The sequence below is a fragment of the Mixophyes fleayi genome, chromosome 8 (assembly GCF_038048845.1).
Source record: "Mixophyes fleayi isolate aMixFle1 chromosome 8, aMixFle1.hap1, whole genome shotgun sequence".
NCBI lineage: Eukaryota > Metazoa > Chordata > Amphibia > Anura > Limnodynastidae > Mixophyes > Mixophyes fleayi.
This window is the reverse complement of record NC_134409.1, coordinates 118,565,580-118,592,000: the sequence shown is the minus strand read 5'-3', so window position 1 is coordinate 118,592,000 and position 26,421 is coordinate 118,565,580. Positions and strand designations below refer to the sequence as shown.

Here is a 26,421-nt window from a genome sequence, read left to right as displayed (position 1 = left end):
TGTGGGAGGGATAAAGGGCAACAAAAGAGGTGAAAAACAAAGCATAAAGATAAAACTATGATAAAACATCAGGATATGACCCCCCCATTTTGAAGATTATTTTATCGCTGCTTATCACGTCATCGAGCGAGGTGAAACGTGGTTGACCGGATCGTGCATTTGCGAACAGATAGTCTGTTTAACAAGCATCGTAGCGGTACACATGCTGCTGCAATGTTCATTCTGTTTTCTCCATCTTAAGATGACAGCAACAGAAGAAAATTAAGGAAAAACAGTTTTTGCTTTGAATATTTTTTCACTTGTCAATATGTTTTTACATCTTTTTTTACATGTTTTGATCTATGTTTTTACAATTATTTATTAATTTTTAACTAAGTGGAACTGAAAGCTTAAGATTGTATTTAATGGGCTAGTGTCGTAACTCAAGACATGTGTAAGATTAAATAAGGAACAAAGACTGGTGTCTACTTTAATTGCGCAAGAATAACTATATTTCAAGAAGGAGAAGTGTTTACATGGGGAGGAGTTAAAGGATCTCTTATTAAGTAGAATCAGAGATGAAATCACATTCAAGCAGTCAACCGAAGGACAGACGGTAACAATCCATCAGTTATTATGTGGACTTTGGTGGTTGCTGTATTATGCTTGGTGAGTGCTCTCAATCACGCTGAAGACTCATGTCCAGGTAAGACATATCGTACAGACTTTAAGAGGTAAATTTATCAAGCGGCGGGTTTGAAAAAATGGAGATGTTGCCTATAGCAACCAATCAGATTATAGCTGTCATTTTGTAGAATGTTCTAAATAGACGGTAACTAGAATATGATTGGTTGCTATAGGCAACATCTCCACTTTTACAAACACGCAGCTTTATAAATTTACCTCCAAATGTCTCTAAGTTGTCCATTAGAGGCATCTGACCTTTTATCATGGTTTTCACTACAAATTAAATTACATTTTTTTATTCTACCCAAGCAAATGTTATATTGTTTTTTTCAGGACATCTAGGAGTTTATTTTGGCAGCATACTGAAATATTTAACTTTTTAGTTGACATCTATTAACTGAGGCAAAACAGACAAAAATAATGAAAATTACATTACACTTTTTGGTTCATTGTTCACAATCAAACCATTATTTTGAAACACTTTTATTTTTATATACTAAACAATATTTTTAAAAAGTAAACATCTTTTTACTACTACTTGTTTACATTTTGCACTTTGTGAAAACAGTTAAAATAAATTAATTTAAGCTTGACATATCCAAAATGGTTTGCACATTTCTTATATAAAAAAAAATTTTTGATTATTTTTAACAGCTTTCCTTTTAAATTTATTTCTGGTGCCTGGAGGCTTGGAGACAAGGCTACTTTAACGAGGATATAAGAATTATTTTATAGCTGGTGCTAGACGCCTTGTATACCTGTGTACTGTGGAGAGAATTAAAGTGATACAATTATGTAGGTCCACAGATGTGCAAGAACATGACAATAAGAATCATTTGTGTAATCTTTTATATAGCAATTGATATCTATACTAATATAATCTGAAATGTAGACACTGCTAAAAGCAAACAAAAGAGGACTAGAATCAGAAGACAGAGCTATGCAGGGAATAATATAGTGTATTAAATAAGCATAAATAAATGGTGATGAGTGTAAATTGTCTGGCTTTCCTGCCAGACTGCAACTGCTTTGCCAGCTATGAACTTGTGTGGTAAGTATCTGCTATCTCCCTGTAAAACAGGCTTTCATTGATACACATAGAGGGGCATTTTTATTATCAACTGAATCGTAAACACAATTAATTTCAATCCGTATCACAAAGATAAGAATTGGAATATCGTGACTGTTTATTAAAATTCTTCACTAGGAACAACAGTCACGAAAAATGTGGGGTAATGTGATGTTATAGAAATCATCTAGAGAGAGGTCATTTATCAGCAGTGACCGTCCTTGTAAGCTGACTCTTTCTTTATGTATATTACTTCCCTCCACTATCATCTTTGCTTGTAGATGTAAAGCTGGTGGGGATTGGAGACTCGGAGAAGTTGGCTATACTTCGAGGATGTCCTGGGCTGCCTGGATCTACTGGCCAAAAAGGAGAACCTGGTCCCTCCGGAGAGAAAGGTGAGTGATTATTTGACTGTCTTTTACAGCAGAGGAGCTTATAGTGAGGGCCAACTGAGCATGTGTGGTGTGTATGTATGGGTGTGTATATACATTAACTAGTGTTAATCAGTGTGAGGATATATGCCATACTTATAGCATCAGTATTATAGTATAAAGTGATTTCATGGTTTGGAAAAATATGAATTTTATTGTAAAACTTTTTGAAACAGGTAGCATAGTGGATAGCTATGCTACCTGACAGCCCTGGGGCCTTGGATTTTATTCCAACCAGGGTACTATCTGTGTGCATTTTGTATAGTGTGTATATATATATATATATATATATATATATATATATATATATATATATATATATATATATAGACAGATAGCATGGGTTCCCTATGGGATGTCTGGCTTCCTCCCACAGTACAATAACAGAATGGTAGGTTAATATTAGAGATGGTCACTGACCCCCGTGTTTTGGTTTTGGATTCGGTTTTGGATCTGGATTACCGTCGTGTTTTGGTTTTGGTTTTGGTTTTGCAAAACCGCCATTGCGTGTTTTGGTTTTGGTTTTGGTTTTGTTTGGTTTTGTTTTGCTATTTTTTGGGAAAATCCATGTTTTTGGGCCTAAATTAACCCAATTTAGTGCTCCAACTGTTTTAGAGACAAGTAATCTAATTGTTGAGGTAATAAATCATCCAAAAAACCAGTTTAATTCTTCGTTGGTAGGCCTATTCTACACACAAAACAGATTGTCTTCCTCTCCATCTATGCATATTGGCAATGCAGCCATCGTCTTTGAATGTATATTACACCCTACACTTATAGTTAAATATGTAAAGAAATGGAAAAAGCCAGTTTGGTTTCTGTCTCTCAAGGCCCCCCTCCACTTGTATAAAATACCAAAAAATTCAGCCATTATAGACTGTACAATATTAATTGACATGGAGAAAGCCAGTTTGGTTTCTGTCTCTCTAGGCCCCCCTCCACTTGTATAAAATACTAAAAAATTCAGCCATTATAGACTGTACAATATTAATTGACATGGAGAAAGACAGTTTGGGGTCACTCTGTCTCTCTAGGCCCCCCTCCACTTGTATAAAATACCAAAAAATTCAGCCATTATAGACTGTACAATATTAATTGACATGGAAAAAGCCAGTTTGGTTTCTGTCTCTCTAGGCCCCCCTCCACTTGTATAAAATACCCAAAAATTCAGTCATTATAGACTGTACAATATTATGAAAAATGGACAAAGCCAGTTTAGGGTCACTCTGTCTATGACACCCTACCCTTAAGGATAAATTGCCCTAACAGCAGCCTTTCAAGATGGTATGTGATATGGAAATGCCACAAGTCCCTTTCCTCTTTGGGGGTAGATTGCACCCTACACTTACATAGAAAGTTTTAAAAAGATGTTATCGGCATCATCTTCAGCTTAATCCTCACCCTCATCAGTGTGTACGTCATCATCACAGACTATCAATTCATCGCCGCTTGAATCCGCCATTAGAGAACAGTCAGTGCTTGGATGTCTTGGATGGTGAAGGCCTTCCTCGTGGAAGATGTAGTTCATTTTTATAAACATCATTTTCTCCACATTTTTGGGAAGTAACCTTCTACGGCGATCACTGACTAAGTTCCCTGCTGTGCTGAACACTCGTTCAGAGTACACACTGGAGGGTGGGCAGCTTAGGTATTGCAAAGCAAGTTTGTACATGGGTTTCCAAATGGCCTGCTTTTCTTCCCAGTAAGGAAAGGGACTGTCTGACATTTCCATATCAACTACCTCTTTAAAGTAATCCTCCACCATCCTTTGCATGTTTATACTCATATTGGATGGAGTTATGGGCAAAGTGACACATTTTTTTGAAAAATCCTTCAAACCAGCCCAGATGTTAAATTGTTCTCGTCTGCCCCCTGTGTCTTCCCTGCTTCTTTTTTGGAAATTTAATTTTTTACGAGCAACAGCTTGAGAAAGTGAAGGAGGACACGTCGTCAAGCCGAGGCCCAGTTCAGCGGCCAACTTGCTGAGCAATAGCTCCTTGCAAAAGTTCACATCTCGCTCATTTACAAGTAAAGACTCAATGTAGGTTTTAAACCTTGGATCAAGCACAGTGGCCAAAACGTACTGATCCGAGTTCAAGATCTTAATAACTCGAGGATCATTGTGAAGCGAATTAAGTACTTGATCGACAAGGCCAACATACTTTGCTGAATTGCTTGCTTTCAGCTCCTCCTTCATTTTCTCAAGCTGCTTTTCCAATAGTCTAATTAAAGGAATAACTTGGCTCAAACTAGCAGAGTCTGCACTGACCTCACATGTCACAACTTCAAATGGTTTCAGCACCTTGCACAGCACTGAAAGGATTCCCCACTGTGCAAGAGTGAAATACATCCCCCCTCCTTTCCCAATGTCATGACTTGTGCAATATGCTTGGATGGCTTTGCGCTGTTTCTCCATCCTCTGAAGCATGTACAGGGTGGAATTCCACCGAGTTACCACCTCTTGCTTAAGTTGGTGGCAGGGCAAGTTAAACTGCTCTTGGAGCTGCTGTAATCTCCTACATGATGTGGCTGAATGCCTGAAATGGCCTGAAATTTTACGGGCCACCGAAAGCATCTCCTGCATCTCACGGTTATTTCGTAGGAAGCTCTGCACCACCAAGTTGATGGTTTAAGCAAAACAGGGAATGTGCTGGAAATCACCCAGCTGTAATGCTCGCACTATATTGTTGGCGTTATCTGAAATGACATACCCTGGGGAGAGTCCGAGTGGTATAAGCCATGCATCAATCACATCTCTCAGTTTGCGTAACAAATTGTCAGCCGTATGCCTGTTAGTGAAGCCGGTGATACAAAGAGTGGCCTCCCTGTGACAAATGTTACGTAGTGGTGTACATGCTGCTGCTGTTCCTGCTGGTGAAGGTGAATGACCAACCCAGTGGGCTGTCACAGTCATATAGTCTTTGGTTTGGCCACTTCCACTTGTCCACATATCTGTGGTTAAGTGAACAGTGGGCAGAATGGCATTTTTCAGCGCAATCTCTACATTTTTACACACTTTTTGGTATAGTTGTGGAATAGCTTTACGGGAGAAATGGTGTCGCGATGGAATTCTGTAACGCGGACACAAAACCTCAATTAACTGTGAAAAACCAGCTGAGTTTATTGTGGAGATTGGACGCAGATCTAACACTAACATTGCAGCCATGGCGTCTGTGATTCGCTTGGCGACTGGGTGACTGCTGTCATATTTGCTTCCCCTCGCAAATGATTGTTTCACAGTTAATTGCTGAAATGTAGGACTGCTCATTTTATTAACCTGCCTCTGGGATGACGATTCACCCCCAGCAGCAGCAACAGCAGCAGCAGGACTAACGCTTTCTTCAGAGGAATCAATAATAGTGCCGGAGTCATCCACCCTTAAGTGGGATGCCGGGCTAACTCCGAGCGCTACTGAGGATATTGATGAGAATGGTGTGGTGGGTGTATTTTGTAGCCGTCGGTATGTCGGTGAGCGGAGGGTCTTAGCTGATGAGGGAGTGCTTGTATTCTTTTGGGAAGAACTTTCAGCTTTTCCCAACACTTTGCCATGAACTCTCGTTAAATGGCGTAACATAGACGAGGTTCCAAGATGGTTAAGGTCCCTCCCTCGACTGACTGTGGCTTCACATACACTACAAATGGCTATACAATTGTTGTCTGGATTTGGGTAGAAATAATTCCACACATAAGAAGTGGATTTTTTTGTTTTATGCCCAGGCATGACAATGGCCTTTTTCTTGTCACGTGCCAGAACTGCTGCCACTGGTGCAGGACTTACACAAACAACCTCATCCTCATCAACATCCTCATTAGCGCCCTCGTCGCCTACACAAATCTCCCCCTCATCCTCTTCTAATTCCAAAGTGGCATCCTCAATTTGGGTATCACCGGCTACACTCGGGCTATTAAGGCACACATCAGCAGAATGCTCACGATTAGACATCCCACTGTTGGATGGACTCTCCACAGGGATTGTTGTCATTAGTGAATCAGAGCAAATATTCTCCTGTAATGCCTCACTGTTATCTTGCAGCTCGGCTTTGACGCGTAACAGTAGTTGTGCACCAATTGTAGGCTGGGTAACTTTTTGGGATCTGCCACTAATAGCCAAAGGTGAAGGCCTCATTCTCTCTTTGCCACTGCGTGTGTAGAATGGCATGCTTGCAATTTTTTTTTTATCGTCACTTAACTTTTGCTCAGTTACACTTCTTTTTCGCTTCAATACAGTAAATTTTTTTTGGGTTTTTGTTTTTTGCACTAATTTGAAAACACTCTGTTGTTTGACATCGCCTTGGCCAGATGACGTACTGGGAACACTAACATCAGGACTGGTGACAGAACCTGGTTGCTCATTCAGATCATATGTGGACTGCTTTGAATCCATTCTGAGCGCAAACCACTGGGGAGTGCTAAAAATTATTTAGTAGATTCTGCTGACAGTTATGACTTTTGACAGCCAGAAATATTAATGCACAATTAGGGAGGACACCCCAAAAGCACTGAGGAGTGCTAAAAATTATTTAGTAGATACTGCTGACAGAAATGACTTTTGACAGCCAGAAATATTAATGCACAATTAGGGAGGACACCCCAAAAGCACTGAGGAGTGCTAAAAATTATTTAGTAGATACTGCTGACAGAAATGACTTTTGACAGCCAGAAATATTAATGCACAATTAGGGAGGACACCCCAAAAGCACTGAGGAGTGCTAAAAATTATTTAGTAGATACTGCTGACAGAAATGACTTTTGACAGCCAGAAATATTAATGCACAATTAGGGAGGACACCCCAAAAGCACTGAGGAGTGCTAAAAATTATTTAGTAGGTACTGCTGACAGATATGACTTTTGACAGCCAGAAATAGTAATGCACAATTAGGGAGGACACCCCAAAAGCACTGAGGAGTGCTACAAATTATTTAGTAGATACTGCTGACAGATATGACTTTTGACAGCCAGAAATATTAATGCACAATTAGGGAGGACACCCCAAAAGCACTGAGGAGTGCTAAAAATTATTTAGTAGATACTGCTGACAGATATGACTTTTGACAGCCAGAAATATTTATGCACAATTATGGGGGACACCCCAAAAGCGCTGGGGAGTGCCAAATATGAAGAAAAAATAATAAACCTCTATCCTCCTCTCTGCACTAGCGATTTTGGTTAGAGCAATTGCAAGAACAATATTGTATTCTCTGTCCCTGCTCTAATTAGCCTATGACTACACCCTGCTCTCTCCCTCTGTCAAATGGCGATGGATTGCTGTGGAGGCGTGTATTTATAAAGTTGAAGTATCGCGAGAACCGAGCCCCGAGATCCGACGACGTCACAATGACGTTCGGCCTCGATTTGGATTCAGAATGGGCGGGAGAGTACCAAGCTGCTCAGCTCGGTACTCGGATACCCAAAGTTCGGGTGGGTTCGGTTCTCGGAGAACCGGACCCGCCCATCTCTAGTTAATATTGATGTGGTAGAGAATTTACATAGCAAGAATCATTGGGGATTGATATAATCTTAACAATAAAGATTGATTGAAGGTTTAGTATATATAACAAAAATAATATATATATATATATATATATATATATATATATATATATATATATATATGTTGCACCCCTAAATAATGGACCCCACATCCATTGCTTAGGGGTGTGGGAAGAACCCTAGTGTTTTCAGCACGGAGCTGGGTTTCCCTGGGGTGGGGTCTGCATTTGCTTTGACGGACTATTGTTCCCTAGGGAATTGCACCCCGTGCATAATGACAACCAACCTGGGGCTGGTTGTCATTATGGCAGGGGGAACCCACACTGTCGATTCCCCTGGTATAGTGTCACCAACCCTGGCTGTCAAAGCCTAGTCCTGGTGCTAGTAAAATTGGGCGGGGGGACTAGGCAGCACTAGGGTTAATTTGTTTGGGGGGTGGGCATTCTGCTGTTTTTCAAAAATGATTTCTTTGCTGTATTTTGCCAGCGGGTCCACCAAGGAGTACTAGGGTTAATGTGTTCGGATGAGAGGGGTTTGGGGTTCATGTTTGTGTGCGCTTTTTTTTTTTAACATTAACAATTTTATTGGCTGCAATTCTGGCGGGTCAGCCGACGGCTCTGCCAGATGCCTTTGGCGTTGCCTTTTGAATGTCGACATTGTGACTGTCAACATTACAACTGTCGACTGTAACAATGTCACCATTTTAACCATGATGAGAGAATGAATATGTCAATATTTACACTGTCACCATTTTGGTGTGGACAGTATAAGTGTCGACAAATTCACCTTCTCCGAAATGACTACATCTCGGCAGCTGAAACGGCATATTCCATTGTAAAGCAGGCTGTTCACAGTTCACATAATTGATAAATTGTAATAGTTGATCCCTTGTCCTGGTAGACCCTGGGCCAGAGCCGTAACTTAGAATTCTAGTGCCCTGGGCGAGAAAGACAAATGCCGCCCCCCTAGCCCTCAATTTTAACCAAACTAATCTAAAATATTCCTAAATTGCGCCCCCCTTCAGCGTTGCGCCCTGGGCGGTCGCCCCTGTCGCACAGCCCTAGTTACGGCCCTGCCCTGGGCAAATGCAGATACTAAATATTAAACTAGATCATTACTATTTTTAAACCTTTCAGGATCTAAAGGAGAACCTGGGAAAGCTGGACCTACTGGGCAGACAGGTTGGTTGTTTACCGTTATTTATTATTGATGCCAGGAACATCCACACTGAGCCCTCCTATCAGCCAAAAAAGAATCAATGGTCTATGGCAATCATGTATTAGGGATATTAAAACTGCTGCCCACATAAATGTCTAATACCTGCACTTTTCTACACCCAGACAGTAGAACATTGGGAATCCCTAAAACTCCAACCTTCTCCAAGATTGAGCAACCCAAATTTTGGATTGATTGTCTATCTAAGTGGACTATCTTGGAAGTTTAGCAGCAACATTGGCAGGTTCCAGGCCAAGCAGTAGTAGGGAGCCGTAGCATGTGCATTGCAGAGTATCAATACACTATGATGCTGCCAATTTCCTATATGGATACTGCCCCCTTTTGATTTCTCATGATACACAGCATGGTGGCTTAGTGGTTAGCACTGGGGTCATGAGTTCAATTCCCGACCAAGGTCTTATCTGTGAGGAGTTTGTATGTTCTCCCCGTGTTTGCGTGGGTTTCCTCCCACACTCCAAAAACATACTAGTAGATTAATTGGCTGCTAACAAATTGACCCTGTGTGTGTGTGTGTGTATGTGAGGGAATTTAGACTGCAAGCCCCAATGGGGCAGGGACTGATGTGAATGAGTTCTCTGTACAGCACTGCGGAATTAGTGATGATGGTGATGATGATGATGAAATAGGAAAAACACAGCTCTGAAACAGAGAAGTATAAGGTGCTTGTAAAAAAATGTAAATCCCATTTAAAGGGATATTGCCATTAATTGTTATTCTTTTAGTTTTCAAATATAGTTTGTTCCCCACTGACAGTAAACAATTGTACTTAGCGTCAATGTAAGGACAAATGCAATCATCTGTACAGATTTAAACTAATGTGACATAGGTGTATTAGAACACAGTGCACTTGTGACATCACCTGCTGATGAATGGGAAGCGCTCTTTACCTGTGAGATCACTGCATAAAACATTTCCGTGTGACATGAGAACTGTTGCATATCTCTGTGAGAACCACAGGATGCTGTCTGGATAATCACAGTATTCTAAATAATGTACCTTTGTGACATTACCAGCCCAATAAATGTCCAGCAAACACAAGGATTAGTAACAGGGCGAATTTAAATATACAAAATAAAAGGATCAACCAGCACTCCCGTATAAAGTATTGTAGTGTATAATTAATTTACTTATTTTTATTTCATTGCATATATTTGGTTATGAACAGGAACAGCAGGTTCTCCTGGATTAAAAGGACAAAAAGGTGAGTTGATCAAGAATGGAATTAATTACAGAACCATCGTAATTTAAATTAAATATAATTTATCACTGAAAATTATCTCATTAGATACACTTATTTAGCTTCAATGATATTTAGTGTTTTGTTCTGATTTTCCTCCTCTATTATGTCTGCACAGAGCTTTTAGCCACATAGCTCTTCATGAACAGCAATAACATCAATAACACCTACAGGTTGTAAAAGTCAGAGTTAAAAACAATACACATCATACTTGACAACATATTTTTAATCTCCTCCAGGAGATGAAGCTAAATTACGGAGGGGGGGTTGCAGGGCAGCATTAAGGGAATGGAGGCCCCTGGGCTAAGGGAGCCTCCATTCCCCACGTGAGGCCCCCCCCCCAGGTGAGCCGAGCCGCCCCCAAGGCACTTACCTCTTCTTCTGGCATTGCAGTCCTTCCCCGGCGCACTGTATGCTCTTTACTGAGAAGATCCCGTGAGAGTGAGACTCATGAGATCTCCTCAGTAAGGAGACTACAGCGCGCCGGGGAAGGACCGCAGTGAAAGTGCTCAGCACCATAGATCGCACCGGGGTCTCCCCCGCCCCCAACCGATCAATAATGCTGCTGAGTATTTGCAAGGGCCCCCTTGATGCCCGAGGCCCCTGGTCTGTAGCCCCGTTAGCCCTAGGGTTAATCCGGCCCTGGGGGTTGTGCGGCAATTGCTGCGGGGGGGTGTCAAAATGTCGTAATTTGCAATTCACGTCATTGAGGCCCCATCCCGCCCACTTCGCTAGGAAGTGGGTAAGATGTGGGAGAATGTCCTACTCTCCCAAGAGACCGAGAGACCTTCCGGAATTCGGGAGTCTCCCAGACATTCCAGTGGAGTGGAGTATAGGTACAGGTACTGGTTTTGAGTTTTGGAATTGCGTCTGTGCAAATAGTTTTTGCAACCAATTGCAAGAGTCCTGCCTGCTATCACAACCACCTTAATAAATTACAACTTCCCTGCTTGTGTAGCCTCGTTTATGTCTAATTACTGTCATGACATGTGTATTGCATTTGTATCTGTTTATTGCTAATATTTGTTATTACTCTGATAGAATTGTGCCTGGAAAAGAGCTTTGTTCACATATAAATGCGCTTTCACTTATAGAGTGTGGTCCAATGAAAATAATAACCAATACCTGATATCCAGGACCTCTCCAGATATGTAAAAGTCATTTTGCAGGGCTAAAAAAGGTTTTTGGCCAACCATCAGGAACACCCCATATATTTGTTAATCTTGTTTATTACAGTACCAAATGGATTACTGGGGTCAGCTTGCATTCAGCAAAGAATACCCTAATTAGAAGGAGCAAACATTTGCCCTCCAGAAGTGGTCGCCATCTAGACACGCTAAGCCACATATTTAGGTCTTAGCGTGTTAATATTTCTTTTTAGCAACCCGTAGTTTGCATATTGCAAGGCAGTCAATCCCATAGCATGCACTGAGAACACTATGCCTCCCCTACTCACATTTGTCTTTCCCCTTTAGGAGAGAAAGGAGACACTCCCACCCCAGACCCAGTTTATGGTAAGTGAAACGCCTAAAGGAAAACTACACTGGGAAATCATCATATTACTAAAGCAAAGTGCAGATATTACTAAAGCAAAGTGCAGAAAATCAAGGATCTACCGTGTCATGGCATAAATTTGGCCATGGAGACATAACTCCAACAAACACGTGCCATCAACAGATAACCCTTCCTTCCCACCATTCTCACAGACTCACCAGGCCTCCTCAGACCTACCTGACTCTCCAGACAGATAAGATAGCCTCTTCCAAAACCTCTCTACCACCTTCCAAATTCCCCTACCCCCAAACCTTTCTCACAACTTTCCAATGCCCTCTTCTACTTCACTCCTTTTCTTGCCATAATCTCTCCTTACTCCTGGCCTGTTATTACTAATTTAGGCAGCAGATTAGTACTACTCACAAGTGATGCTAGTATGCAGTGTCGGACTGGGGCATGAAGGGCCCACCGGGGGACTGCAAATCTAGGGGCCCACCAGAGGGGGTGTGGCCAGCCATCATAGAGGCGAGACCAGACACTAGAGGGGGAGTGGTCAGCTCACAAAGGACAGCTATCACCATAGTGTAGTATATAAAGAATGTAGTGTGTATATAAAGAGTACACAATCTTGAACTGCCCCTTATATTGGGCTGAACAGTCACCAAAAATTGGGATTGTCCCACTAGACCAGGCTTGGCTAACCTGTGGTACTCCAGGTGTTGTGAAACTACAAGCCTCAGCATGCTTTGCCAATATATAGCAGCTTATTGCTGGAAGGGCATGCTGGGACTTGTAGTTTCACAACACCTGGAGTGCCACAGGTTAGCCAAGCCTGCACTAGACTCAGAACAATTGACAGACTGTCCTACCTGTTCTTGTCACATTTACCACCTGTGGCTGCTGGTTTCTTTAGTTGCAGCTTGTCTGGATCCTGGAATGTTGAGGTTCCTATTTGGAAAAAATAATGGATACATTTAGAAAACTCCAACCATCCCCGCTAATAAATCAACAGCACCCACATTTAATAAATAGGCCTCTCTCCAGCCCCAAAATTAAAGTAATAGTACTCAAATGTGATAAATAAACATTTTACCCTCCCTCAAAACAGCCCCAGCAATAAATTAATAGCATTTACATTTAATACATCCATTTTCCCACAACCATTCCTAGCATTAAATAATTAATATTCACATTTAATAGATAGCATTAAATTAAAGGTCCCATCACCCCCCTCCCTATAGTGTTCTCTGTACAGCCCCCCTCTCTATAGTTTACCATAGGCAGCCCCCCCACTATAGTTTAGTATAGATAGGCAGCCCCCCTATGCCACATAGTAGTGCCCCAAAACAATATTATGCCATACAGTAGTACCTGAAATTCACATATGCCACGTAATAGTGTCCCCAATTCATATTATGCCCACAATAGTGCCCCCCAATTCACATATGCCATGGAATAGTGTTCTCCATACACACACACACACACACACACACACACACACACACACATTTGTACATTGATTCTAATGCAATCTACATTATATTGAATTAGGGCTTGTATATTTTCATCATTTAAGGCCCTATATAAATACAGTGAGAAAAGGAACAGCCACTTTAATAGAGAAACCTGCATGCAAGCACATGCACACATCTGACTCATTGTATAATCAAAATATCTGTATGTGTCAAATGTGTATCACTGTAAACCTACAGCATGGTCATACACAATGCTAAAGGACAACGAAAATTAAAGGCAAATTGTTTTATTAAAATATCAAATGATCAATAGCTCTACCTGTCAATTTCATCAATAATATCAGCTCAGCACAAATATAAAACCCCAAATAAAAGGAATTTTCTCTTTCAAAGTATGAGCCCTTTATAAGAATATGCTGCTTTCTCCAGGATCCAACCATCTAATTGGTTTAAAGCAAACCAGGGCAGTATTGTATAAGTTTGTGAAATGGTGCCCTGAGTAAATAATGCATACCTCCTACTGTTCCGATTTCAGCAGGACAATACCACATCGCAGACCCAAAAGAGGCGGATTTTGCACTCAAAAATGGCCGATGTTTCGTCTCAAAATAGATATTTTTATTCTAGATCTAGAATAGTAATATATATATATATATATATATATATATATATATATATATATATATAAATATATACTCTGCAGTCAGTCTCTGCTCTCCCTGCAGCTAGAGCACAGATGTATATAAGATAATTCTGTGCCATGTCCTGGAATTTAGAAAAAGAAAGGATAAGCGCTCAAATCCAATCAGGACTCAACCTGCTACAAGCTGCATGTAGGGAGATTCTCCCAAAATCCCAAAGTTGAGGAAAAAAATGCACATTCCATCTATCATTGACAGTTGAATTGGAGTGTTATTCCTTCCACACTTTCAAATGCATGTACTTTTCATCCTATACTGAAATGATTAGCGTGGTATAAGTAATTGTATTAACTGCAGCTTACATATTAGTCTCCAGGTGTTTGTACGAGAGTTAAATTGCAATTGTACCTTATAGTACATACAAGTTTGATTTTGTTTTTATCCTCTTAGCGCTGTGCGATTGTATATATTAAGTCCTGGAATTTGGTGAATATTAAGATATAAGCAATAATATTAAATAAAAAAAAATAATCTACTTACCCATATCCTCATTGCTGCAGCCTCTCTGCTCCTTAGTCCTTCAGCGGCGGGATCATCACAGTCAGCTGACAGAGGGAGGGGGCAGGTCACGTGATCGCAGCTGCGATCACATGGGAAAGATGACTGGCTGTCACTGACAGCCAGTCATCTGCAGCAGCAGCAGAGACGCCAGGGAGTGCAGCGGGGACGTCCAGGAGGACAGCGGGGACGCCAAGGACATCGACCCCCAGGTGAGTTTAATGGGCTCCGCCCACTTTCAGAAGGGGGTGTGGCCGTAGGGCAGCGGGGCCTACCGGTGATTTTTCCGATATCCCGGTGGGCCAGTCCGACGCTGCTAGTATGCCAAAACTGCGACTAGTTTGGTATTAAAGTCCTGTACATTTGATTTACTCTCCAGCTAGATTCTAAATTGGCATCTACAGTCTTACTGTATGGCCATATGATAGGGGGCAAAAAAGTGTCCTAGAGCAGCAAAAACATAACATCTGAGCCTGTACTGTGTCGCTATTGTCTTATTTAGTTTTTGACAAACTTGGCCTGATCTTGTAATATGTGTGATCAAATCTGTTCTCTTGAATTCCATGTTAATCCTGTTTGCCTGGACAAATATCCGCATTAGTGCATATGTAGTGTCAGTTACTGAACTTTCTCTTTCAGCTGCACGAAACTGCAAGGAGCTGCAGAACCTGGGGTCTCTCCTCAGCGGGTGGTACAAAATATATCCGGATGGGGAAAAACCTCTTACAGTTTTGTGTGACATGGACACAGATGGAGGAGGATGGATTGTAAGTGAGAAAAGATCTATAATCAGTGTGAGAACATTCAGAAGTCTCCTCCAATATCCTTGCTTAAATACAATGGGTCTGATTCATTAAGGAAAGTAAAGCAAAGAAAATGAGTAACTTTGCACCTTGGCAAAACCATGTTGCATTGGAGGGGGGGGGGGGATTTGAAATGTGATGGTAGATTTGTAGTTGAGGTAGAGTCTGTCCTAGATCAACTTTATATTTCAGTGTAAATATAAAGCTATCAAGTATTCGTTTGCTGCACGAAAAACAGCCAGTATTTAACTTATGTGCAAAATAATAAACAACTTTTCACCCCTTGCAGTGTAACATGGTTTGTCCATGAGAAAATTTACTCTTTTATTTGCCTTACTTTTCTTAATGAATCAGGCCCAATATGTTCAGTAATAAAGCATATTTAATGCATAAGTGTTACAATTACCTTCAATCCCTATTCAATATTCTTTACTCCTAAACACATTGGGAGGCATGTCGCTGGCAGATATTTGCTTTTTCTGACCTGTACTTACAAAAAAATAATAAAAGAATCCATATGGGAAACGCCTCCTTCACTACACACTTACCTATCACATTAAGCTGATTACTCTCAATTTGAGCCTCGGGGCACTACAATACTTATAATGGCATCATAATTTAAATTAAATATAATGTATCAGTGAAAACTTGATTATAATGCATTCTTTTAGCATTTTGCAAACTGCTTCAACAAATTGTAATTTCATAAATACGCATTTAATGTTAATATACTGTACGTACATGGGAAGAACTAGACATTTGTGGACCCATAGCAAAGTTTTATAAAGGCCTCCATGTACTGCCCAATGGTGAAAAAACTTACATATACACATGGGGCTGTGACAGGGAATGCGGACCCCCATCAACTCATTGCTGCATAGCAAGTGGTAGTCATAATTCCGGCAACAGTAATGCCGTCATCATTGAGACAATGGCGGCATGTTTGAAATAGCGACTTACAGAAAAACTTACACACCACATTACCGACAGCCATTCCAGAAAAGCCGACACAAACAAATGCCGGCAGTGTGATTGCCAGCACTTAAAATGCGACACTCACGTTGCCGACATTAATGGGGCAATGTGAGCGGGTCCTCCGGCTATACAGCCGCAGCACCCGCCAGCACTGTGTTTTTTATAAAGTAAAAAACACAGTAAGAAGGAACAATAAAAATGTGTGGGGGTGCCCCCTATAAACACTATTACTGCTGGTTGTGGCGAAATCACAACCAACACAAACCAGCCAGGGTAGGTGGCACTATAGCAGGGGAACACTAGGGAGGGAATCCCCCTACCATAATGACAACCAACCTCAGGCTACTCAACACTGGGCTGGATTCCCTAGTGAGTGGGGTCCGCAAAAGAATTATGTAAACCCCCACTCTAGGAACACCCAGCCCAGAGCTGAAAGCACTAGGGCTCTTCCTACACCTCTTGTGCGGTGGGTGTAGGCTAATAACGGCACAAGAAAGTTAAAGAAAGAGTAGGAAAACAACATTTTAGTTTGTGGAACTACAATTTCCTGATAGCCCGGGCTGCCTTTAACAGTCCAGGCATGCTGGTGCTACCAAGTGCTACCATGCCCTGACAACCTGGACCTGCTGACATATGTAGTGCCCCAAAGTAAAATGTTAAATAAACCACAACAACCTCTTTAATACCACATTATTTTAATAAAAATAATAAAACCCCTTAAATAAAATACAACACCCTCTTTATAGCTACATCTATTTATTTAAAGTAAAAAAAACAACAAATACTTACCAAGAGATGTCTTTTTCTGTTCTCAGAAGCTTGCAATCCAATTATGCTTGTAAACCATGTCCAAATAAATTATACTCCAAAGGGACCAGGAAAATGTCCCAAATTAATTGTATCCAAAAATTGTATCCAAAAGTCTAGTTAAATTATCTTATCTTCTGGTCCAAAGAACCCCTTTTGTAATTCCAAAAGTCCTGCATGCTTATTATACCATCCTTATTTTACATGGTTCCTAAACCTGCTTTTGAACCTTTAGGTTTTCCAGAGACGATACGATGGAACCGTCAATTTTTTCAGAGATTGGATTGACTACAAGCGAGGGTTTGGCAATCAAATGAGCGAGTTCTGGCTAGGAAATGAGAACATTCACAGTCTGACATCTTCAGGTAACTGACCCATCACCTTCAATCACCTTTTTTTTTTTAATTCATGAATGTGCATATTGTCTAATATCATCATCATCATCATCACCATTTACTTAGACTTATATTTACTAATATCCTTATTGTCTAACAGGCAACCTGTGTCTTGACAGCTATGGCAGAACTTCAAGCTTAAGTATACACTGCCAGTCTCTGGAACTACAAGTTTCAGTTGATAGCTTGCCAGAACATGTTGTTTCATGACAGCTAGGTTGCCTACTTCTGGTGTAACGGAACAGTGAAATCTTGATAATCCACCAGTTTCCTTTGTAAGTGTTTGGACAATGGTGTTTTCATTTCTATGTGTTTACACTTTCAGGAACCCATCAGCTTCGAGTTGACCTGACAGATTATGAAAACAACTATAGTTTCGCAACCTATGCTTCCTTTGCCATATTAGGAGAAGATGAAAAATATAAGCTTAGCCTTGGGGCTTTTAGTGGAGGCACTGCAGGTAGGTGTCATCATTCCATTTCTCTGTAAAGTTATGGCACACAAATACCAACTTTAAATTTCAGTGTACAAATAAGCTATCAAGTATTTGTGTGTTACATGAAAAAACAGTCAGTATTTAACTTATGTGCAAAACAGAATACTAATTTGCACCCCATGCATTGTAACATGGTTTTGTCCAGGAGACTGAAATAAGAAGTTTCTCAAGTTAAGATCCTTAATGAATCATGCCCTATGTCATTATTTCTATGATCTATTGCGTTTCAAATGACATAACCGAGTAATTTTACATGGTATTTTAATTGATGCTTTAATATACTTTATATCCAATATAAATTAAAAGCCATACTCTCTGCCTGTTCCTCCTATCCCGTATGGTGCCTTACTAAAGGCTCAAGCAAAAGAGTTACTAGCCTGATGCAGTAACCCGCTGTGCACACGGAGGCACGTCTGTGCAGTTTGTGGTCCATTTCCATCAGGTGACTGATAATAAAGTGTGGGAGATAACACAGCAGATCATTAGCAGAGTACCATGGTGGTTCTTTGTAAGGACCCCAATAAAGCCTGTTTTCTATGTTCTCTGCATAGTGGTGCTTCTTGTGCCTCTGGCATTGTATCCCCGTTTGAACTGGAGGGGGAGTGGCTAAAGGGCAGCCTAGCACTATACGAAAGCTAGGACGGCTCTCATAGGGCTATGCCCTATCCCGATTCTGGGAGCACAATTGTTGGGGGTATGCAGCAGGGATGTCTCATCTCATACAAATTATCATTGTTATTTGTATTGTTGTAACGTACCATATAGAACACTGATATTATCACTTGTATCATTGTTAGAAATACCAAAAGGTAAAAACCCCAAATGCAGAATTTTCAATAAAGAATAGCAGCATCTTAAAAATGAATACTGTACATTTTGGAGCCATCAAAAACGGGATGTCTGAGACAGCTGCCTCAATGTGTCTCATTATGGACATCAGGATCAAGGGACTACTGTAAAATATTAAAAATAAAACAAAAGTTGATGTACTAATTTCTGCCTATTTCTTTTTTATATGCAGGTGACTCTCTTGGCTATCATAACAACCGTCCCTTCACGACTAAAGACAGGGACAATGATGAATATGGAAGTAACTGTGCAGACGTTTTTAAAGGAGCCTGGTGGCATGGAAGCTGCCATAATGCCAACCTGAATGGACTGTATCTGAGAGGGAAACATGCCAGCTACGCAGACGGAATTATTTGGGAAACTGGCAAAGGAAATTATTACTCTTATAAAATAACAGAAATGAAGATCAGGCCGGTTTAACCTGTATTTACACTGTGTGCTGGGTGCATCTCTTTAATTTGAAATAAAAGCCCAAACATAGTTTGATATATTGTGTAGATTTCTCAAGGGAACACTGGAAAGTTTTGGTCTGTAGCTAATACAAGTAAGTGTTCCAGGCTCTTTCAGCAATGTGTTGCATTGGAAAAATAGGACGCTATCAAAAACCTGCGGGCCTGTTTCCTCTAATGTGGATGTGATTTTACATTGCCAGAAGAATATAATAAATAAAATATCATATAAAGTAGATGGCTTCCAACACCCTGATTAATGTATATATAAGACCTCCCTAACAGCCTGGTGAAGGATCAGTACTATCCACCAGAGACTGGACCGTGGGGGAAATGCCCCCCTGCCACTCTGTCTCTGAGAATGAACTTTATTGTCTTATCTTTCCATGAATTTTAATGAATGAAACAACTTTGAGGTTACTCCACGCAGTCTTATATTTCTACTAAAGTCTGTGCAATAGATCTTTTCATCTGTAAATTACACTAGTAGCATTTATATACACTATTGAGAATGAGTAAAATAATGGAGAAGTGGGCATGGAGAGACAGAAAAGAGACAGAAGCACAGAGAATCGGGAGTGAAAGGGCCGGTTTGAGGGAAAGACAGAGACGATATGGATGAAATCTGATAGATTACAACGAATAAGGAATAGAAGGTGTGAGAAACGGGTAAAAAGGAAAGGGAGAGACAGAGCTTTGATAAAGAGGGAACAGATCTAAAAGTAAAATAATACAGGGTTGATTGAGAGCAAGGAAGGAACGGTCAGAGAGACAGAACAGACAGCAGTAGATAGTTACAGACAGTTAAAAGACTGGAAAAATAACGCAGTGGTTGCAGGAATAAAGGGAAAAGCTGAAATAAAAGGGGCTGCCCTGCCACAATCATGATAGCTGGGAGGTATGCATTAATATAACAAAATATTAAATAATATATAAAATATTACAGTGCGAATAATAATATTTTTATTTATTTATAAACTGCTGACATATTATGTAGCACTGTATATTGAGGGGATCATGACATGACACAAACAAATTACATACAATGACATGGACCAGAAGGTTAAGCTGAGCTTACAATCTTGGAGATTCGATGGGGAACACACGATGGAGAGCTTAATAAAAGAACTTACAAATAGCGCAAACAATCTAAAGCAGCCATCTATCACCAGGCTCCTGATCCATATCTAAGCCCAACAATCACTAATGAAGATATAATATATGGGGACAGAGCTGGGGCTATAAACATAAGCTGTATATACAATTATTTTGTTTCCACAAACACACCCGTTATATATTTTGTGGGTGAAACAAATATCATATAGTACTTGTCAAAATGTTCTTATAGGGCCTGATTCATTAAAGAAAGTTAAGCAAGAAATTGAGTAAGTTTTCTTACTTACGTTTTCTGGACAAAACCATTTTGCAATGCAAGGGGTGGAAATGAGTTTATTATTTTGCACATAAAGAAAATACTGGCTGTTTTTAAATGTACCAAACAAATACTTGATAGCTTATTTGTACACTGAAATCTACAGTTGATCTAGGAGGGGGAAAGCCAGTATTTTCCTTATGTGCAAAATAATAAACTAATGCACCCCTTGCATTGCAACATGGTTTTGTCCAGGAGAAAACTTAAGTAAAAAAGATGAATACTTTCCTTAATGAATCAGGCCCATAGTCCTTCCACTTATATATCAACTATTTCAAGGAATCCTAAGATCCAAAATGTGAAACTTACTTAATAGCTACTCTAAAAGAGCATGTATATGCAAAAAACAATAAATAAACAGACCACAATGCAACTCTGTATATAAAAAACCCTTCTAAATATAATAGAAATATTCTCTTCCCATTAAGAACTGGTAGTGATAATTCAGTGTTATTAAATCTTTATACCATGTGAGGTACTCCACATCCCTATGTGGCTGCACATACGGAGTGTTGATTGCAAATCAGCCTTGAGTATCAGATATAATGCATCTTCTCAGACTTCAATAGAAAATCCTCCCATTTCCATTTGTCAATTGCATGAAAGACAGAAAACATGCTAATAGTGCGTTAAATGTTTACATTTCTTAAAAAAAAATTCAAACGTCATAATAGGGGACGGTATCCCCATAAAATAACGTAGAAACTCTGCGACACAAATGAAGGTGGACCCTTACCACAGAAGTTAGCAGAATAACAATTGGTGGGAAAGTGTGAGTGGCTATTGTTAGCAGTCATTGGCAGCTGGCATTTCTGCGCAGCTACCGATGGAGCAGCATGGTTGGAACGAGGAGAGACAGCGGAAGGCAGAAATACTAAACATGAACCAGTCACTGCAGAGATACCAAAACAGTAAGCTGTTGGCAGCTACAATAGTCCTCCACTGCCCATCGAAACTAAGCATCCTCCTGGTTCTAGAGGAAACATTTCCTTTCACTCTCCACATGCACTCTTGCGGTTATCTGTCAGTTTTCAGTAACTGTGCTTAGTCTGATGTTTTACTTTAGTGTCAGGCTCGCTGCTGAAAAAGAGCCTTGACAATCGTTCCCCATAATCTATGGCAGCTGCTGTCACCAAGGAGCCAGCAGAGATCACAAAAGGAGGAATAAAGATGGCAACAGCAATGACATTAGAACTCTCTGGGTTCAGGATTTGAACTGAGATAGCATTCCAGTAGATCTTCTAAACAACCTTGTCCTTGGTGTTATGACATTCCTCAGCAGCACGTTGTAATTTCCCACTGACTTCACAAACCTGAACTGATTTTATATTTGTCAGAAGATGAAAATGTGGGAGGCAGGGCACAGAGCTGATCTAAACTACAGTCATCTCTAACAGCCTTCTGCATGATGGCAACCATCCTTTTGTCCCCGATTCCTCAATACTCACAGGTTCAAGGGCATGAGCTGTATCATGACTACTTGTAGAGACCAAGTCCTAAAGGTAACCAGCTACCACATGTAGTGACCAAGCCATAAACATATCCACCCACTACCCATAGGATCCTAAATGTAAACGTACAATGAAAAACACTTTCTATCCTAAAATAGATAGGAGAACCTTGACATCCCCCCGGAACGCCAGCAATACTGCTGGAACAAAATGACAAAAACAAAAGTAGGATATTCTCTGCCTCACTATCTTCCTTGTGATTTGATTAATTCCCTGTGAAACTAAACTCAACTATAATGAAACTGTTATGAATTATATTTATTACGTTCCAAGTGATCATTAAAATATGTACAGAAGACCTTAGTTTTAATAATGCTAGTATTAACAGTATCTTCTGCCTTACCTTATCTTCTTCCCACAGTGCTCTGTGTTATTAAGGCTACGGTAACAGCATTGATAAAGATACAACATCACAAGTGGTAATTTGTTAAAGCACTAGTATCCTTCCTAAGCCAAACCAGATCCCTTATCCCATATCAGAAACTGCTCCTTGCCTTAATCCTGTCATGTCGCCCCATCACTAAGACTAAAGCCGCACTTCAGGGCTCACACCACATTATCATTATTATTATTATTTTCCTTTATTTAGAAATCATCAACATGTAATGTAGCGCAGGAGGTAAATATGGCCCTGCCCGGATGAGCTTGTAATCTATCGTTATCACAGGATTAGCCAAAAATCCTCTCACTCCTCATTTTATATTTTAAATAGACCACTATTGTTTCCATGTTGATGACAGGTTTACTTTAACAAATTAACTTAAACATAAATTCATAGTAACGGCCACCCAATATTATGTCTGAGTAGTGGCAATGAGTGAATTATGGGGTATTATATCAAATCAACATTACGTCTCACAAGCTGAAGTTCTAAGATGTGAAGAACGTGGACTGCATCCCTTCTTTTGGCTGTAATGACTACTAATAAAAAAAAATCATATAAGCAATAAGTTCAGAAGGACAAAGGGGCTCAATGGGTTTGAAATGATTTCTGTATTATGGTATACCCCCAAAAGAGACAGTAAACCTTACTTGAAGTCTTTGAAAACATGAATGAATCTCTCCGCAAGAGTGTATTCGGTCCAAGTGATTTCAGGATAGATGGAGAAAACTAATACATACAGATCATTTCTCCCGCGTAAATTCTTTATCAAAAGGTTTCCGCCAGCTAAGAGTTTTACCGGGAAGCCTATTTAATAAATACTGACAAAAGTATTCATCAGGATAAGGAGAAAACTGATATTAAAAAATGTTTTATTTATTTAAATAACATATTTTTTCTATTCAAACTGTCTGCAAAGATTTGTGATTTAAAAAATAAATAAAACATTTTTACATATTATTTTTTAACAATTTATTAATTTTTTTACATATATTTTAAGTAGAACTGGAATCAAATCAGGGTTTTTGCTTCCACTGCACATATGTAAACCGGCAAAGCCTGGAAAATGAGGCGCTTCAGAAAAAGGCAGTTTCATTGAAGGGACCAGTCCTTTTCTGTCACTTTGGAAGGACAATAAAGAAAGCTGCTTTATACTTATCCCTCTATTAAGAGTATTCAGGAAGATGAATATCAGAGGGTGACGCATCCTGTTGATATAGAAATTACAAAATGTATAGAGGAAACTCCCAATGAGTCCTAAAGAATCTAAAGACTTCCCGGTCTAGATCTCGCAAATTGATCTACCTGTCCTGTAAAGCAGTGGATTCCAAACTTTTTCAGTTCTCCAGTTTTGGAGTTTCTTCAATCATTTCTTAGCTGCTTGTGTAGCATCAGCTTTTGCACATGGGTAGGTTTCAAATATCCTGAATTAATACAAATAATAACTCTATTAAATATTCAAAGTTTACATTTTTACATTGAATTAATTCACTTTACAAATTTGCAAATGGAACTACTGATGTAATGTTCCTAAATGAGGTAAAATTGCAATGTTTGAGAAGGAGGCTGTAACAAGCTTAGACAATACGAGTTTATTTGTTCAACGTTGACAGAGAAGAAGATATTACACATACAGCTTATGCAACAGGTAATATGCAATATTTATTCTGAGTTTCTCTTGCACTGAAAGCTGTACTTCCTTAATCAGTTATCTTATTCCTAATTTTAAACACAAGAACACAAGTTATGATTTAAGACAGTAGGTGGCAGTAGAGCTACATCTGACAACATAACAATGTAAAAGTTTAATATTTCCTATAGCTTCTATATAAAGCCCAAGATTTATACTAGGTTAGCTCATAAGAATTTGTGCGTTATCTAACAGGTACCAGTTACAACTTATTTTTTCTGAACAGCATTACTGATCAAATAATTACTTCAATAAGCAATACAAAAGTATGTATATAAAATATACATATATATATATATATATATATATATATATATATACAAGTTAACCCGTGCATGATACTCATGCATTCTAGTCAAATCAAGCTACTTAAGGTGTTAAAAAGGTTCTTGTCATGCATTTGGGCCTAGCCCAGGCCTCCTCAGGGGAAGAGCGTAACTTCCCGACGCAAGCGCCCTTTTTTAACGTGGTTTTGTCAACATGTCACCACCTCATCATTTTTCTCCATCACCTCATCCTTCATCTTCATCGCCACATCCTTCATCAAGCTACTTAAGGTGTTAAAAACTCCCCACTGTCACCCCCGGCAACCACCAACCACTCCCAACTGTCACTTCTCCTTCAAGAAATATATAGGTCAGTGTATAACTCTGCCCAGCAGGTGGCGCTGCAGCTTGGTTGTTTTTTTTCCACACACGCCACTAGGAAATTATATAGTAGATATATATATATATATATACATATACATATACGTATTATTAAAGTAATTCTATTGTTTTCAAATAAGCATTGCCCAAGCGATTGTATGTGTTTCTAACGCACAAAGTGATTTATTTTAGCAGATGTAAATAGTTAACAGTTCAATACATCAATAACTAGAGTATGCAATGTGCGATCTCTTCGCCGAATGCACCTTGACAGCTGCTGATGAAGAGGGGTTTAATACTAGACATGATACTAGACATGACACCTTTCCTATAACCTGAACCTTAAATAACACTGAAGTGTACATTTAATCATATTATATAAACTAATAATAAACTAAATACTATCTGCTCATAAATGACTGTGTAACGGAACCAATATGAATATGAATTACATAAATAACTAAATGTTGTAATGCGAGTGTGTACGTGCGTATTTTACCTTGCGATCGCCGTATGCCACGTGTAGCGTGGCATACTGAGTGCAATCGACCAATAAAACAATATTAACCAATATACTTTCGTTCATCCAATTATACGACTTTGACAGTATATATATATATCTATATATATATATATATATATGTATACATATATGTATATATGTATGTATGTATATATATATATGTATATATGTATGTATGTATATATATATATATGTATATATGTATGTATGTATATATATATATATATATATATATATATATATATATATATATATATATACATATATATATATATATACATACATACATACATACATACATACATACATACATACACACACGTATGCTATACAATATCAAAAGAAAATAGTCAAGATACTTAAGAAAAAGAGTCCAATCAGGACAACCTATTGTATCAGATGCTGCAGGATCTGGAAGCTGTCGGGAGACAAGGGCAGTCCTGAAGCAACATCCATACAGAAAGGGCTTCTCTTACTTAGTCTGGCACGTTTATGTTGGCTCAGACAATACAATGTACTGGTTCCCTCCAGATCAGTTGTTCAGCATCGCACCACAGGCAACACAGAAATTGTTGTGGAATTATGACACAAAAGAAGATTTGGGTGCTGACTTGTTTAGATGTTATGCTTTTGTATTCAAAATGGATCTATTCACAAGAGAGAGCATACTAGCATTTTGCAATACACAATGACAGTAGAGCTCTCTGCCCCCTATCATAAGGAAATAGTGTTTTAAAAGATACAATTGTTGGTGATAAATCCATATTTATTAATACAGTACCTAAGAAAAGTCACAATATTTATGTTTTTAAAAGCTAGGCAGTATTTTAACAACATAGCTCACAAAACAGGAAATTAAGAGCTAAGCAACATTTGTCTGTGAACCTCAACTATTAATAGCATGCATCTTGCACTTTTTGGTGAGATCCACATCATCTTCTGATGAGAGAAACTTGGTGGGTTGGCACCCTTCTAACCATATGTAGTATGCATGTGTTGTGTTATGCTACCCACATGCGAAACAGACATTATTTTTTTGCAGGATTATTTAGTGTAGAAGGCACATTTTAGGGGTTGCTCCCTGGTTAGCATTGGTCCACCGGGCATTGTTCTACCCACAAAAGGTCTAAGAAGTGGTAGACCAATGAAAAAAGGTGGGAGAAA

General features: G+C 39.4%; 1 protein-coding gene across 2 annotated transcripts; it reads left to right on the top strand.

Annotated features, from left to right (window-relative positions):
* Window positions 1-367: 367 nt before the first annotated feature.
* On the top strand, window positions 368-19,308 carry LOC142099648 (ficolin-2-like). 2 transcript variants are annotated; one of them, XM_075183315.1, is made up of 9 exons: window positions 370-685; window positions 2,017-2,130; window positions 8,794-8,838; window positions 10,059-10,094; window positions 11,606-11,644; window positions 14,938-15,065; window positions 17,119-17,248; window positions 17,604-17,738; window positions 18,796-19,308. In XM_075183315.1, exons 1-9 carry the CDS (start codon window positions 616-618, stop codon window positions 19,041-19,043), a joined length of 945 nt encoding a protein of 314 aa, XP_075039416.1. In that variant the 5' UTR covers window positions 370-615; the 3' UTR covers window positions 19,044-19,308. The 2 variants fall into 2 exon arrangements, with proteins under 2 accessions (XP_075039417.1, XP_075039416.1); XM_075183316.1 differs by lacking the exon at window positions 11,606-11,644 and having other exon boundaries at window positions 368-685.
* Window positions 19,309-26,421: the final 7,113 nt, after the last annotated feature.

Excerpts from the sequence above, each read along its gene's own strand:
- LOC142099648 (XM_075183315.1), top strand. The coding sequence starts at position 616 with ATGTGGACTTTGGTGGTTGCTGTATTATGCTTGGTGAGTGCTCTCAAT. Across the intron at positions 686-2,016 it reads CGCTGAAGACTCATGTCCAG|ATGTAAAGCTGGTGGGGATT; the intron begins GTAAGACATATC and ends CTTTGCTTGTAG. Across the intron at positions 2,131-8,793 it reads TGGTCCCTCCGGAGAGAAAG|GATCTAAAGGAGAACCTGGG; the intron begins GTGAGTGATTAT and ends TAAACCTTTCAG.